Source organism: Xiphophorus maculatus, chromosome 10 (genome assembly GCF_002775205.1).
Source record: "Xiphophorus maculatus strain JP 163 A chromosome 10, X_maculatus-5.0-male, whole genome shotgun sequence".
Lineage (NCBI taxonomy): Eukaryota > Metazoa > Chordata > Actinopteri > Cyprinodontiformes > Poeciliidae > Xiphophorus > Xiphophorus maculatus.
This window is the reverse complement of record NC_036452.1, coordinates 701,174-716,839: the sequence shown is the minus strand read 5'-3', so window position 1 is coordinate 716,839 and position 15,666 is coordinate 701,174. Positions and strand designations below refer to the sequence as shown.

The 15,666-nt window shown below is 48.0% G+C and overlaps 1 protein-coding gene across 1 annotated transcript in view; it reads right to left on the bottom strand.

The window, feature by feature from the left end:
- The window catches only part of LOC102236103 (extracellular serine/threonine protein kinase FAM20C-like), a 39,521-nt gene extending 26,829 nt beyond the window's left edge, over nt 1-12,692 (bottom strand). The window contains exons 1-3 of the mRNA XM_023340611.1: nt 12,008-12,692; nt 10,050-10,225; nt 8,235-8,313 (exon numbers count right to left, since the gene is read on the bottom strand). Of these exons, the coding sequence (XP_023196379.1) occupies nt 8,235-8,313; nt 10,050-10,225; nt 12,008-12,498 (746 nt within the window). The 5' untranslated portion in view covers nt 12,499-12,692. The remainder of the gene's footprint in view (nt 1-8,234; nt 8,314-10,049; nt 10,226-12,007) is intronic.
- Between the last annotated feature and the right edge of the window lie 2,974 nt (nt 12,693-15,666).

The window sequence follows — 15,666 nt, the reverse complement described above, 5'->3', positions numbered from 1 at the left end:
ATCCTATCCAGTCCAGTTCAATCCAGTCCAGTCCAGTCCAGTTCAATCCAGTCCAGAGTAGTCCAATCCAACCCAGTCCAGTCCAGTCCAGTTCAATCCAGTCCAGTCCAGTTCAATCCAGTTCAATCCAATCCAGTCCAGCCCAGTTCCGTCCAGTCCAGTCCAATCCAGTCCAGCCCAGCCCAGTCCATTCCAGTCCAGCCCAGCCCAGTCCATTCCAGTCCAGTCCAGTCCAGTTCAATCCAATCCAATCCAATCCATTCCAGTTCAATCCAGTCCAGTCGTACCAGTCCAGTTCAATTCAGTCCAGTTCAATCCAGTCCAGTTCAGTACAGTCCAGTCCAATCCAGTCCAGTCCAGTTCCGTCCGGTCCAGTCCAATCCAGTCCAGTCCAGTCCAGCCCAGTCCAATCCAATCCAATCCAATCCAATCCAATCCAATCCAGTCCAGTTCAATCCAGTCCGGTTCAATCCAGTTCAATCCAATTAAGTCCAGTTCAGTACAGTCCAGTTCAATCCAATCCAATCCAATCCAATCCAATCCAGTCCAGTTCAATCCAGTCCAGTCCAGTTCAATCCAGTCCAGTCCAGTCCGGTCCAGTTCAATCCAGTCCCGAGTAGTCCAATCCAGTCCAGTCCAATTCAATCCAGTCCAGTCCAGTCCAGTTCAATCCAGTCCAGTCCAGTCCGGTCCAGTTCAATCCAGTCCAGAGTAGTCCAATCCAGTCCAGTCCAGTTCAATCCAGTCCAGTCCGGTTCAATCCAGTTCAGTCCAGTTCAATCCAGTCCGGTTCAATCCAGTTCAATCCAACTAAGTCCAGTTCAGTACAGTCCAGTTCAATCCAATCCATTCCAATCCAGTCCAGTTCAATCCAGTCCAGTCCAGTCCAGTTCAATCCAGTCCAGAGTAGTCCAATCCAGTCCAGTCCAATTCAATCCAGTTCAATCCAGTCCAGTCCAATCCATTCCATTCCAGTCCAGCTCTAAATCCTAACTGGTCCTGGTGATCCAACAGTGCAGAGCTCCATGGATTGTACTTTGGGTTCCTGACCCGCCCCATGGTCAGCCGAGGCTCCAAAGCTCATGTTTGAGCAGACGCTGTGCAAACACGATAAATGGGAACCTCCCGGCCCGGTCCGACCCGGCCCGGCCCGGTCAGACGACAGCGTGTTAATCCGAGCTGCTTTCTCCTTTCTGCTGCTTTTCCTCCAAAACAACAACCAGCTGCAGCTGCTGCTCATCCGTTTCTCTGGTGTTAATAATCTGCCAGTTGCAGATTCTCCTGCTGCCGAACCAAAACAATATTCAGAAAATAACTTAAGAACTTTTTAATCTCAGCATATATAAACTGCTGCATTTCTCCTTTTATGGCTAAAAATAGACAAATCACAATAGAACAGAAATCTATCAGGTTTAGGGCTGGATCAATTTATCGGGATGACTCAATTATTGAACTAATTGTCAACTAAATTAGTAATAACTAACTTCCTGTTGAGCCCTGTTTAATGTAAAGAAAACCAAGATGGCCGACGATGCTGCGATGGTGACGCAGGAAATGATACAGCTCTAATTTCCTCACCACAGCCAATAGCAGCTCATCTGTTTCAACAGCCAGACACTGAATGCACCTTAAGATGTATTAATGTGCACATTGGAAGCCATATTAGCACTACCACAGACGCTAACAGCTGCAGACGCTAACAGCCATAGAAGCTAACAGCCATAGAAGCTAACAGCTGCAGCGAGGGGCAGTGGGGGGCAGTGGGCTGCGCTTAACGGGACATATACACTGCTCAAAAAAATAAAGGGAACACTCAAATAACACATCCTAGATCTGAATGAAAGAAATATTCTCATTGAATACTTTGTTCTGTACAAAGTTGAATGTGCTGACAACAAAATCACACAAAAATCATCAATGGAAATCAAATTTATTAACCAATGGAGGCCTGGATTTGGAGCCACACACAAAATTAAAGTGAAATAACACTACACGCTGATCCAACTTTAATGTAATGTCCTTAAAACAAGTCAAAATGAGGCTCAGTATTGTGTGTGGCCTCCACGTGCCTGTATGACCTCCCTACAACGCCTGGGCATGCTCCTGATGAGGTGGCGGATGGTCTCCTGAGGGATCTCCTCCCAGACCTGGACTAAAGCATCCGCCAACTCCTGGACAGTCTGTGGTGCAACGTGACGTTGGTGGATGGAGCGAGACATGATGTCCCAGATGTGCTCAATCGGATTCAGGTCTGGGGAACAGGCTGGCCAGTCCATAGCTTCAATGCCTTCATCTTGCAGGAACTGCTGACACACTCCAGCCACATGAGGTCTAGCATTGTCCTGCATTAGGAGGAACCCAGGGCCAACCGCACCAGCATATGGTCTCACAAGGGGTCTGAGGATCTCATCTCGGTACCTAGTGGCAGCCAGGCTACCTCTGGTGAGCACATGGAGGGCTGTGCGGCCCTCCAAAGAAATGCCACCCCACACCATTACTGACCCACTGCCAAACCGGTCATGCTGAAGGATGTTGCAGGCAGCAGACCGCTCTCCACGGCGTCTCCAGACTCTGTCACGTCTGTCACATGTGCTCAGTGTGAACCTGCTTTCATCTGTGAAGAGCACAAGGCGCCAGTGGCGAATTTGCCAATCCTGGTGTTCTCTGGCAAATGCCAAGCGTCCTGCATGGTGTTGGGCTGTGAGCACAACCCCCATCTGTGGACGTCGGGCCCTCATACCATCCTCATGGAGTCGGTTTCTAACCGTTTGTGCAGACACATGCACATTTGTGGCCTGCTGGAGGTCATTTTGCAGGGCTCTGGCAGTGCTCCTCCTGTTCCTTCTTGCACAAAGGCGGAGGTAGCGGTCCTGCTGCTGGGTTGTTGCCCTCCTACGGCCTCCTCCACGTCTCCTGGTGTACTGGCCTGTCTCCTGGTAGCGCCTCCAGCCTCTGGACACTATGCTGACAGACACAGCAAACCTTCTTGCCACAGCTCACATTGATGTGCCATCCTGGATGAGCTGCACTACCTGAGCCACTTGTGTGGGTTGTGGAGTCCGTCTCATGCTACCACGAGTGTGAAAGCACCACCAACATTCAAAACTGACCAAAACATCAGCCAGACAGCATAGGTACTGAGAAGTGGTCTGTGGTCCCAACTGCAGAACCACTCCTTTATTGAGTGTGTCTTGCTAATTGCCAATAATTTCCACCTGTTGTCTATCCATTTGCACAACAGCAGGTGAAATTGATTGTCAATCAGTGTTGCTTCCTAAGTGGACAGTTTGATTTCACAGAAGTTTGATTTACTTGGAGTTATATTGTGTTGTTTAAGTGTTCCCTTTATTTTTTTGAGCAGTGTACTTGGGTTTAACACACTGGCTCCATGGAGCCATGCAGTCTGATCAGGCTGATCTTATATTGATCTCTGATTGATCTGCGTGTTGCCGATCCAGAAAGCCGACCGATTGACCAGCGATTCGATGAAGCTGAGGCATAAGAACCCGGTCAGCTCCTGGTTGTTCCCTCTCATTCCTCCGGGTCAGTCCTGATTAAGCTTACAGAACCGGATCCAGACCCAAACTGGGTTCTGTTTGGACCAAAAGTTGACTTTGGATCTGATGACCTGGTTCTAAAAAGTTCTGCCTTCTCCAGCTTCATGATGCTCACACTAAGGCCCATCCCCCACTAGTTGCTGCTGGAGCTAAAGCAGCCACAGCCTTCAGTCCATCTCTAATGGCCGACAGGCTGAAGCTAACGGCAGAGACAGCTAGCTAGCTAGCTAGTTTCAACTGTTCTATAAAGGTCAAAGGTCACCAGGCAAAACCCTCTGCTGACTGTTGTTCTATTTACACTTGGAACCAAAGTTCAAATTTCATTTCATTTACCTCAGAATTTCCTCCGCTTGGATGTTGATCTGTGTTCAGAACCAGAACCAGAGGTCATCACAGAGGTGATCAGCATTTTGTCTTTGCAGAAGCCAAACATGATAAACTGGGTCAAAGGTCATCAGCAGTCAGTCAGTCAGCTCAGCACACTGACAGCAAGAACCTGAGCAGAACCTGATCAGAACCCGACCAGCTAGAGCTGGATCACCTCTTGGCAATTCAGATCATAATGTGGTTCATTTACTCCCAGGACATCGGTTTGGTTTTGAGTCAGATGAGCCTGAGCTCCTCCAGGTGAAGCTGTGTTGAGTTGCTGCTTTCTTAGTACAAACTTGAAAATATTTTTCTTGGATGTAAATCTCAACCAGGGCTGAAACGATTCCTCCAATGATTCCAGGACCTCCATTATTAAAATTCCTCGAGGAAAATGTACCTGCCTCAAAGCTTCGTTAATTTATGTTTTATTATTTAGCGCACCGTGTTTCGGCCGGGACATTATTTGCGTTGCGCTGAGCTCTGACTTCCTCCTCTGAGTTGTTGACCAAAGCTAAGTGTTAGCGGCATAACGTCCAATGTTCAAGTTCAGCCTGGGAGGATTTTATTGATCCATGATAACGTCCGGGGTTTCGTTGTTTTCGGGGGACCAATAAGCATCTTTAAAATGACTGGCGCCATGCCTGCAGTACGGCAGCCTTTCTCCTCCGGGAGCTGCTGGTTCAGAGCGAACGGCAGGAAGAGCTGCAGGTATTAATACAGGTGAGCTGATAGACTGAGCACGGCGGGCGGCTGAGTAGCTGATGGTTACAGTGTAAGTGTAGCTTTACGGATGAACCGCACAATAAATTTCATATCATCCCGGACTGAACAAACGGCTGGCGGAGCGTCATGATGATGATGATGATGATTAAGCTGCTTCATCAGCTGCAGGTCTGGTTGTTGTGAAACGATGAGTTCAGCTGTAAGTCTCAGAAATCCTGGGCTGGGCGTCACAGAGGATTGTCTCCTCTCTCACATGGAGCCACACAAATCCTTCGAGGCTAGACAGGCGCTGACTTGGACTAGACCGGTTAATGCCAGGCTAGCTGCATGTCTGGAACTGATTCATGGTAGGTGTTTCATCACACAAACACAGAAATCAGAGCAGGCGCGTTTTGAGAAACTGTGACAGCACAGAGAAGAAGAACTGATTTTACTTTCTGATCTTGTTCTGAAAACAGAAAACAGCCAAAGGATCAATCGTGAAAACCTTTTAGAAGCAGAATGAGGAAAAACCGACAGACGAGTCGATATCCAGGCGCAGAGCAGCTTCACAAAGATGGCTGATGGTCGATGGCTACCGAGATGTTCATCACATTTACCGCCTGCTGCTGCGGCGCGTTAGCATGCAGGCTGAGAGGAGACGCTCTGATGTGAAAACTCAGCTGCAGGTTGGGAACCAGGAGATGATTAGGAGAGAGAGGACTGAAGACCAAGTGATCAGTTGATTGTTCCAGTTGAACCCTGACCCCTAGCCAGCAAAGCTTTTTATTTTGAATTTGTTCAAAATAAAAAGTTTCAGGCTGTTTTCTTCCTGATGGTCCGACTGACTCGGTTCTGTTGGTTTTCTCTCTGCTCTGACCCAAACCAGCCTGTTCCCCTCCTGGCCTGTGGGGGCGCTGCACCAAGAACCACTGAAGGAAACGACACAAAAACCTCTGAAGACACTGAGAGCAACTTCCTTCTTCACCAGATGGAAACAAGATGGAGGCGTCAGATTTTTCTCTTTAGTCTTTGGCTGAAGACCAGAAGCCATTTCTGCTGCTAGCGCTAGGCTAGCAGGTTAGCTTTGGTTGGATTTACCCAGAAAGCCCTGCGCTGTAGTCCACTTCCTGGTTTTGGAGCGGTCTCTAGTCCGCTTGGCGTTCACATTCAAACCGAACCCAGACTGAGGTTTGGAGGACCAGAGGTCAGAGGTCGATTAGCATTTACACCAAACAAACAAACCAGGTAAGAATGGCCTAGTCAAAGTCCTGACCAAAATCCATTTGAAAATCAGTAGCAAGATTTGAAAACTGATGTTCACAGAGAATGATCTGAATAAGCAGAAAAAATATTGATCAGGAAGGGAAACACAAACACACCACGATGCATTCACTGGCCGGTCCTCCCCATTAAAACACACTGAAGCCTTTGGTCGGCTTGAGGACGTTAAAGAGGCGTGAAGCAGTGAGAAACATCTAAACGGTCTAGTTAAATCCTGTCAGTCTTACTGAGCTCTGACATCCAGCAGTGCCGCTCTCAGCCCGTCTCACATCAGCCCAACATGTGAAGCCATGCAGGGAGCTGATCTGAGTGTGCAGGCTGCCCCTCCTGGCCCCGCCCATTCCGGAGCTCCGCCCTTTGCCCCCAGCCTGTCAGGATGACCCCTGGCCGCTGCGCTGCGACTGCAGCAGTAATTACAGAGTGTGAATAGCTGCTCCTCCTCCCTGCTGCTGCAGCCAGAGGCTTCGCCCCGCGCTGCTCCGGCTGCTCAACGTTAACCCTCCATTAATTCAGCACCACAAAGCCAAGGTGACATTTAAATCCACCAATCAGGGGGGAGTTCGCATCACACACCGCTCCTTGTTGTGTTATGGCAGAAATATGACTGGTTCACAAAGGAAACGTGAATTAATGTGACTTTACAGCAGGAAGGATTTGATCATTTCTAACCAGTCGGACGCCATGTTTCAGCTCGTAAAGCTTTCCAACGTAACTTCCACATCAAACTCTGAGCCTTCTGTCTGTTTCTCCGTTTGTTTCTTTGTCCTGTTTTCTTTCCAGCTTCATATCTGTAAACATTCAGCTTCGTCTTCCATGAAGCTCTTCCTCACTTCCTGGTTAGCCAGGAAAGCCTTGAAAGTAGAAACTTCCAAAAACAAGCAAAAAGCTCCAGAGATGGAACCCTGACTGAGAAAGTTGGCCTTTTCTCACCTAGTCTGACCACAAAATCCAATATGGCTGCCAACACAACAACATGATAACAATAAATATGTTTCTATTGGCCTGCTATCCATCACAGTGATGACCAGACTCCAGAATACCCAGCAGGTTTTAAAACACTTTAACATTAGCTTGAAATGCTAACAGTAGTTAGCCAGGATGCTAAGCACTACAGTCAGCAGACCCAAACTGCAAACATAATTTGTATCAAAATATCCAGAATGTTATGGGAAAATATTACAAACATCTAGAAACTGGAGTGGAAAAGTTTGTAACTTAAACATAACGAGTTTAGTTTCATAACAAAACCAACTGTTACCATCCAGCCAAGTTGCTAGCATTAGCTCAAGCTGTTAGCATTAGCTCAAACTTCCACAGCCTGATTTGATTACACTGGGGCTTTTAATGAGGGTCAAAATGGCAGCAGCCATATCTTTGTGATGAATTATCTGACACATTTCCACCTGAATATGAAACTTTGTTTTGTGATTTTTAAGATTTTAAATGATGTTGCAACAAGTTTCTAATGAAAGTGAGAATTTCTTTTTTTCAATGAAATTTAAACTGCAAATGAATATAAAACAAAAAAAATAGTTATTACAATCTAGCACAAACATCTAGTAAAACAGCTAGCATTAGCTCAAGCTGTTAGCATTAGTTCAAACTGTTAGCTGTCTGGGTTAGCGCCACGTTAGCTCCTCCTGGATCTTAGCGAATTCAGGTTCTTATGAAACGGATGAAGCTGCCGCTGCGTCTCTGCTGATGATTTCATTAGGTTTTCCTGAGGCAGCGTGTCGTCGCCGTAGCAGGCTGCATGCGGCGTAATCTCAGGATGAGAGACTCTAATGACATGTTAGCCTGTCGCTCAGCTGCTGATGAAGCAGCTACTGTTAGCTTTACAGCTGAATCCTGAAGGAATTATCCGTCTTTCAGTGTTAAACACGGAGAAACACTGGATGGATTTTTACGTTTTCACACTCAATTCATCTTTGCAGTTTTATAATCAGTGTTGCAAATCATAGTATAACTGAGTGGGGTCCAAAGTGGGTCCCTGGGGGCCGACATGCTGCATGTTTCAGTCTCTCCCTGGTTTAACTCACCTGGATCCAATGATGGATCATTAGAGACTAAGAAGAACTTGGACCTGCTGAAAGGTTGTTACTAAAACCAGGGAGGGAATAAAACGTGCAGGATCTCCAGGAGCCCCCCTGACCCCGTGGGGCCCAGGCTCCTCCCCCCTCACCCCGTGGGGCCCAGGCTCCGCCCCCCTGACCCCGTGGGGCCCAGGCTCCGCCCCCCTGACCCCGTGGGGCCCAGGCTCCGCCCCCCTGACCCTGTGGGGCCCAGGCTCCGCCCCCTGAGTGGTGAAGCAGCAGGACTTACTTCATGGGCTTGAAGAGCGCCTGGCCGTAGTTGTGGAAGGTCATGATGAGCTTCAGCTGCGTTCCTCCAGACTTCATGGCTGTTGCAGTGAAAACAAAACAAATCATCGTCTTTATGCCAAACAAACAATTTAATCAGTTTAGACTTAAACAAAGAACAAAAACTATCAGAGTTCTGGTTCTGGTTCTGGTTCCTCCAGCCGCCGGCGGATTCTACAGCACAACTAGAACGAGGAAGATCTGAGGGCTGAAGACAAACTGGTTCTGATCCGGTTCTGATTTCAAACCCCTACAATCAGCTTTGGCTGGGAGGAGATTCCAGGTCAGATTATTCCCGGCCTGGTTTACTACCGGGCTGAACCGGGCCTAGGCTGGGTTCTGATGCTGTAATCTCTGATTTGAAGAACGACTTGCTGAAGAGAAAAGTCAGGAAACAAGAAACATCTCCTCCAAACAGAGCGGTGTGTGTGTGTGTGTGTGTGTGTGTGTGTGTGTGTGTGCGTGCGTGTGTGTGTGTGTGTGTGTGTGTGTGTGTGTGTGTGTGTGTGTGTGTGCGTGCGTGTGTGTGTGTGTGTGTGTGTGTGTGTGTGTGTGTGTGTGTGTGTGTGTGTGCAGTGAGCCGTCACCATGTGGGTCTGCCTGCTGCAGCTTTGAGGTGTTTCCTACTGGAGCTGTTGACTGACTAAGTTTTTTCTGACCTGCCTTCATGTGTTAAAACAGAGAGGCAACTGGACCTGCAACTGGATCTGCAACTGGACCTGCAACTGGACCTGCAACTAGACCTGCAACTGGACCTGCAACTGGACCTGCAACTGGACCTGCAACTAGACCTGCAACTGGATCTGCAACTGGACCTGCAACTGGACCTGCAACTGGACCTGCAACTGGACCTGCAACTGGACCTGCAACTGGACCTGCAGGTCCAGTCCTGGGAATGTTGTGGACATCGGCTGCACTGAGTGTTGCTTCTGATACGTTTCCCAACATTTAATTAGGATTATTAGGAAAATATCAGAATTTCATGTTATTAACAGATTTAAAACTGAAAGGCTGAACAGGAAGTGAAAAGTGTTCAGCAGCAGGTGGGGGAGGGGCACAGCTACGCTGCCTCCAGCCCTTGGGTCTCTCTGGTCCCTCAGGCTAATGGGTCAGTGTTCTGAGAACCGCTCCTACTGAGCCCGGTTCTGGTTCTGGTTCTGGTTCTGCTGGAACCAGACTCGTTGGAAGTGAGTCGTTCCTTTCCACTGTCGCCACATGCTTGATCAGGAAGAGGGTCTGGTGCAACGTCAGCTGGGACTATAATCTGAATTAGACATCATATTTACTGCCACTACATTACATAGATCTGGATTTATTGATCTGAACTGGATTTATTGATCTGAACTGGATTTATTGATCCGTATCAGAAATGTTTCAGCTCCTTCACAGCCTGAATGAACTCAAGTTTTCATTTAAATGATGCACAATAACATTAAATAAAAAATAACAAAATGAAAATAAAACAAAATATGACTAAATTAAAATACAGAAAATAAATTAAAAACTAAATGGAATTGAATTAAATTATACAAAATAAAACTAAATCAAAGTTAAACAAAATAAATTAAACTGAGAGTTTAAAGAGTCGCTCAGCTGGATGGATTATTGATGCTTTGAACATTTTGGTTGTGATTTATTAAACCCGGTTCTGGATGTTGTGGGGATCGGGATGGTTCTGATGGAACCCGGGTTCCACATGTTTTATTTCCAACAGAAACAGACAGTTTGCATGACTCCAAATGCCCAACATGGAAGGTCAAAGGTCGCGTGGACTCACCCACGCTGGTGATCCTCTGGGTCAGCAGGTCCCTGAGCAGCGCCTCCACCACCGGGCTGTGCCGGCCGTAAAGCTCGTAGCGGTTGATCCCGATGTGGAAGCGCAGCCAGTTGGGGTACGACTCGGCCGTCAGCTCGCCCGCCGGGCTCAGCTCGTCGTCGGCGCCCTCGCCGGTCCTGGATGGCGGCAGGAAGAGGAACGGGAAGTTTAAATACCGAGACAGGATCTGAACAGGAAGGAGGAGATTACTAACACTGAACAGGAAAAAGAAGTCAACAGAAAATATTAAACTTCTAGTTCTGATGGTCGCTGTGACGATCTAAGTTATTAGAACTAACCAGCGATATTCCAGCTGTTACTGAGGAGAAAAATATCAACGTTTAGGTGAAAAACAACTGGGTCGCCGTGGAAACGCACTAAAACTGAAAACCTGCATCTGAATCTGGATTATGTGTAGATTTACAGTCAGAAGTGGGAATTAGCGCCCCCTGTGACCAATTGATGGTACTGCTGATGAATGCTACGTGAAGAAAGACGTTTCTCTACATTTAGAGAAAGACGCCAGCCAAGAGGTCAGAGGTCAGTTCCTCTGATGACATCAGGAAACAGGAAGAGATCAACAAGACATATCAAAACATACAGGAGGGCTGCTAGCATTAGCATTAGCACAAAGGTCCAGCAAACTCCTCCCTCTGCAAAGATCCTTGATGCACACTCAGCATAGCTTTTTGTAGATCTTCAGAATCAGAACTTTGCCTGATTTCGGTGAAGATGTTTATTAGAACAGAGTTTCAGTTAGCCGAGCGCTAAACCAGCGTTCACAACATCCTGAACTTCTGGAATATTGCTGCTGGAAGTTTAAGTTCATTTCTTTAGATTGTTTCTTTATTTTCATCATAAACTTGTGTGAAGTGTTTAAATAACAACTACATGGCCAATGACTAATAAATTGTCTTTAGTCTTTTAATAAACGTATGAAAACTGAGAGACTTGGGTGAAAACGTTTTATTCACTAAAATGTGGAGGTTCAAAAAATAAAAATGGAAAAACAGAAAAATTAACATGAAAATATCTGAACTACCATATTTTCCAGACTATAGATCGCACCTCACTATAAGCCGCACCCACTTTATTGATGGAACTTGACTTAATGCTGTGTTTTGATTGTTGATTCTATGTTGCTTTGTGTTTCTGTGTTTGTAATGATGTAAAGCACTTTGAAATGTCTTGCTGCTGAAATGTGCTATACAAATAACATTTGATTGATTGATCCACAAAGTTTTTATTGTTTTTTTTTAAACTGAAAACGTACATATATAAGCCTCATGGGGCTACAAGCCCCTGGTATCTCCGCCGCTCTCGGCTGCCCAGCCCTGCGTCTCCAACGCAGAACCATGGATTCGTTCACGCTGAGTTTACGTGCAGCGGCTGTATTTCCCTCCTGTCCTGCCAGATCGATAACCTTCAACTTAAAAGCGACATCATATGAACTTCTTCCTGTGGTTTCCATGAAGTGGGGAAATGAGTTTGAAGACATTTCTGGGTCGTGCCTGCTGTGGCATGAGCTTGTTCTAAATGAAAATCAGCACTCTCTTCTTTGATTTCCAATTTTGACTCCCAATGATTCACATCCTGCTAAAGAGCCCCCTGGTGGTTGAAGAAAAATCCACAGAAAAGCCGCATCGGCCTACAAATCGTCTGGTTCAAAGTGAGAAGAAAGTAACGGCTTATAGTCCGAAAAATATTATTGGATTTATTCTGCAGGAAGAGAACAGCAGGTTGTAAGATACAATACATATTATTATTATTATTATTATTATTATTATTATTATTATTATTATTATTATAATGATAATAATAATAATGTCTGTAAAACTATGAATTTCCTCCCAGTTTAACTGAGACTCCAGTCCGGCCTGACTAAATCTCCCAGAATGCATCTGTGCGCCCCTGCTCACCATGCCTGGTCCTCCGCCGCTTTGGGGTCGAACCTGATGTCCGTGTTGACGTTGAACAGCGTGTCTTCCTCCGTCAGCGGCGGCACAGATCGTCTATAGAGGGGATGCTCGAACAGCAGCGCCAGCCTCGAACCCCGGGCTGGACCGAGCCGGGCCGCCGCCGGCCCCTGGAGGAAGAGTCTGCTCCTGTCGCCCCGCGGGCCCGGCGGCTCCGGGGCCGGCGCCCCGTCCAAAGGGAGCCGGTCCAGGGCTCGGGAGGACGCGTTGGATCCGGGCTCGCTGCTGAAGTCCTGCAGGATCCGCAGCGTGTGCTTGTCGGGCCAGCCCGGTTCGGCCCAGCCGCGCTCCGGAGCCTGGGCCGGGCCGTGCGAGCAGGAGCAGCCGGCGCCCTGGCGCTCCAGCTTGGGCAGCAGGTCCACCATGATGTGCATGGAGCAGGCCACCAGGAAGACGGTGAGGATGAGGACTCGGAACCGGCGCAGCAGGATCATCTTCAGGTGGGTCGGGTCGCTGAGGATGAGGAGGACGCAGATGAAGAGGCTGACTACATCGCTGCAGATGTTGATGAGAGCGGCCGCCAGCCGCAGCAGGAGCGCGGACAGCGGGTCGGAACCATCTCCACTGGCCGTCTTCAGGACCGGCTCAGCCTTCACAGCCCGGGTTCGGCTCGGTTCGGACCGGCGGCTCTAACTCCTCCACCCGGTCCTGTTCGCGTCTCTTCCCTGCGCGGATCAACAGGAAACACGCAGCTGGACCCACGATCCCGTCGGGTCCCGTCCGGACCTGGCAGCGCGCGCGCGGCTCTGCTCGGCTCTCTTCGTCCCGCTCCGGTCCAGAAGCCAAACAGGAAGCGGGCGGTCCGGTTCTGGAGGAGAAACGTCACCTTAGAGTGGAAAGTCCCCGGAAATCAGAGCTGTCCTCCACGTCCCGTGAAAAGCCGCGGCCCACGCCGCGATCACTGCGATCACTGCGCTGCAGCTGGAGAGCAGAAACAGAACCGAGTCACCGAGAGAGAGAGAGAGAGAGAGAGAGGGGTCCGGGGGTAAACATGAGGATGAGGAGCAGGATGAAGCTGGACTGGAGCTTTTAACGCAGCGTCACCGCGCGCAGATTGGAGGAGAGAGAGAGAGAGAGAGAGAGAGAGAGAGAGAGAGAGAGAGAGAGAGAGAGAGAGGAACATCCCTGCTGCTCCGCTAGGGGGCGCCGTTCTGCTTCAGCCTGCATGATGCGTCTTTTCTTCATCCACTTTTCCAAGCAGAACTTCCTGCTGGTCATGATTGGTGGTTTTGTTGCTGCTGAGGTAAAATCGGTGAACTCAGGTTTGTAGAGGAAATGAACAAAAGACGACAGCAGAAACTAAACGAACCAAATCCTCACATTCAGTTCATGTCAAACTGAGCTGAACAACAAAAACAACTTTTCTTTTTCTACCGATAATCTAAATGTTTAGATCAGGTCCGATTCATCGGGTCCGATTCATCGGGTCCGATTCAGACTCTACATCCGCTGCAACATGTAACTTATAAAAGGTTTTTCCATATCTGGTCTGCGTGTTACCATGGTGAATGTGGACCTGCTGTCATCTGACAAGTCAGACACAACCAGGGCCAGGAGGAGGGCCTTAGTGCTGTTAATCATGCTCATGTATTTGCTGCTCATTTATGGTTTTATCTTGATGTTTCTGTGAAAATTTACATTTTGGTAAATTTGTTTAACTGTAAATTTTAACTAAATCAGTCTCAATGCTGCCCTCTTTGGGTTGAATGGTGGTTCTGCAGGTGAATTTTCCTGTTGTTCCGGTCCAGATTGGTTCCTGTCATTCCTGTGTTCAGATATGGACCCATCTCACTCAGACGCCACCTGGTGGTGAGCCAGGAGCTGGAATAGCAGCGATGCTAGCTAGATTAGCAACGTGGCCTCGGAGTGGAGCGGCTGTCCTCTGCTGCAGAGCGCCGTCGCAGTAAAAGTCTCAACAACAGAAAGTTCCTAGATTTGTTGCTCATCTTTTTGATAAAAAGTCACTAAAGAGTCTGAAATGTTGCCAGGTCCTTCGTCCTGACCGCACCCCAACCACTGTAGGAACATTTTGAACTTTTTGAAAACATAACTCATTTTTCACAGCGGACTCGTCTCCATCCTGAAGCCGCGGCACGTCTGACTGGATGCTCCACACAACAATGACCTCTTGACCCCAGTTAGCCTCAGCGTGCTCCACCTCCTGGTTCCAGCTGCTGCTTTGGGTCCAGATGTGCAGAACCGTCATGTTTCCATGTTTCCTCCTGATGTTTGAATGAAAGCTGAAGCTTTGCTTCCATATTCATCAGCTGTGGCTGTTTTCACAAATCAAACCTGACATCCTGCCTGATTGCATATTAGCCACGCATCGTCGCCAACGGAGACCGGGAAGAACCAGCTGCTTCCTCAGAGAAAGGCGCCGGCGCAGGAAGCAGAACTTTACATCTGGGTCGACTCAGGGAGGATTACTGGAAACGTTTACTATAAATCTAAACATTTCTCTCATGAACTCTCCAGTTCTGTCTGAAACTAACCAGGAACTCCAGGTTAAACCAACCAGCCAGGCTGGAAAAGTGGAGGAAGAGAAGAAACAACGGAACCAACAACGAGCCGGAGGCTTCCAGAACCTCAACAGAACCGGTCCGTCTGGCCTCCTCCGCGCCACGCCGCATTAATGCAGTGATTGGTGCAGAAGGAGCCCAGACTGGAGCAGAAACTGGACAGAACTTGGAGCCGCTGTCGTTTCTCCATCAACAGTTTTTTGAATATTCAAAAATCTCGATGGAAACGGAAAAATTTGAAACAAAAGTTTTTCCAAAGAGGAGATGGAGACGTGTTAGCCGGCACCGGTGTCTCAGAGGAACCAACCCCATGTAGCTAACAACCTCTACTTCCTGTTAGCAACCTCTACTTCCTGTTTACTCCAGCCAGGTGTAGCGCCAACATCAGATGACATCACACTCTGCGCCGCCTGGTCGTTTCACTTCTAACCAGGAAATGGAAACTCAACTAATTCAGGTTTTATTTGTTTTTCTTTTTGTGACATTTGTGTTTAAATTCCAAAACGATCAGATGAAAATAAAATGTTTTTATTGGTCTGATCTCAGAAGCTGAACTTTTCAGCATAAACCTGAAATAAATAAATGAGTTTCTATATTTCACCTGATTTACTGACAGAACTAAATATCTTGGTGGTTTGAGAAGCAGCTCTAGTTTCCTTTCTGACACCATGTGTGTTTTCTCCCTGAGTGGAGGAAGACGAGGAAGAGGAAGCTGCTGTGGATCGTCAGCAGAACCTCTGCAGACCCAGACGGTCTGCAGCTATAATAAGCTGTTATTGAGCCGAGCGGTGCCGACCCGGCCCGCTGGCAGCCTGGCTGGTGGTGCTGAGGATTATTTTGGGTCCAGCAGCCCAGTCAGCACTATACTTACCAGGTGAGAGCAGCAGACAAACACTGGCTCTGTGCAAATCAGTGTTTGAGGTTAGGGTGTGTGTGTGTGTGTGTGTGTGTACCTGGGTCACTAGGAGCAGTGATCAGTGTGTTTTGGGGCGGCTGCAGCCAATCAGAGATCTGCTGTGTTCTGACCTCTAATCCTATAATTAGAGTCTGGGTGGAGCTGCTTAATGACGGCTGGCTGGGCGG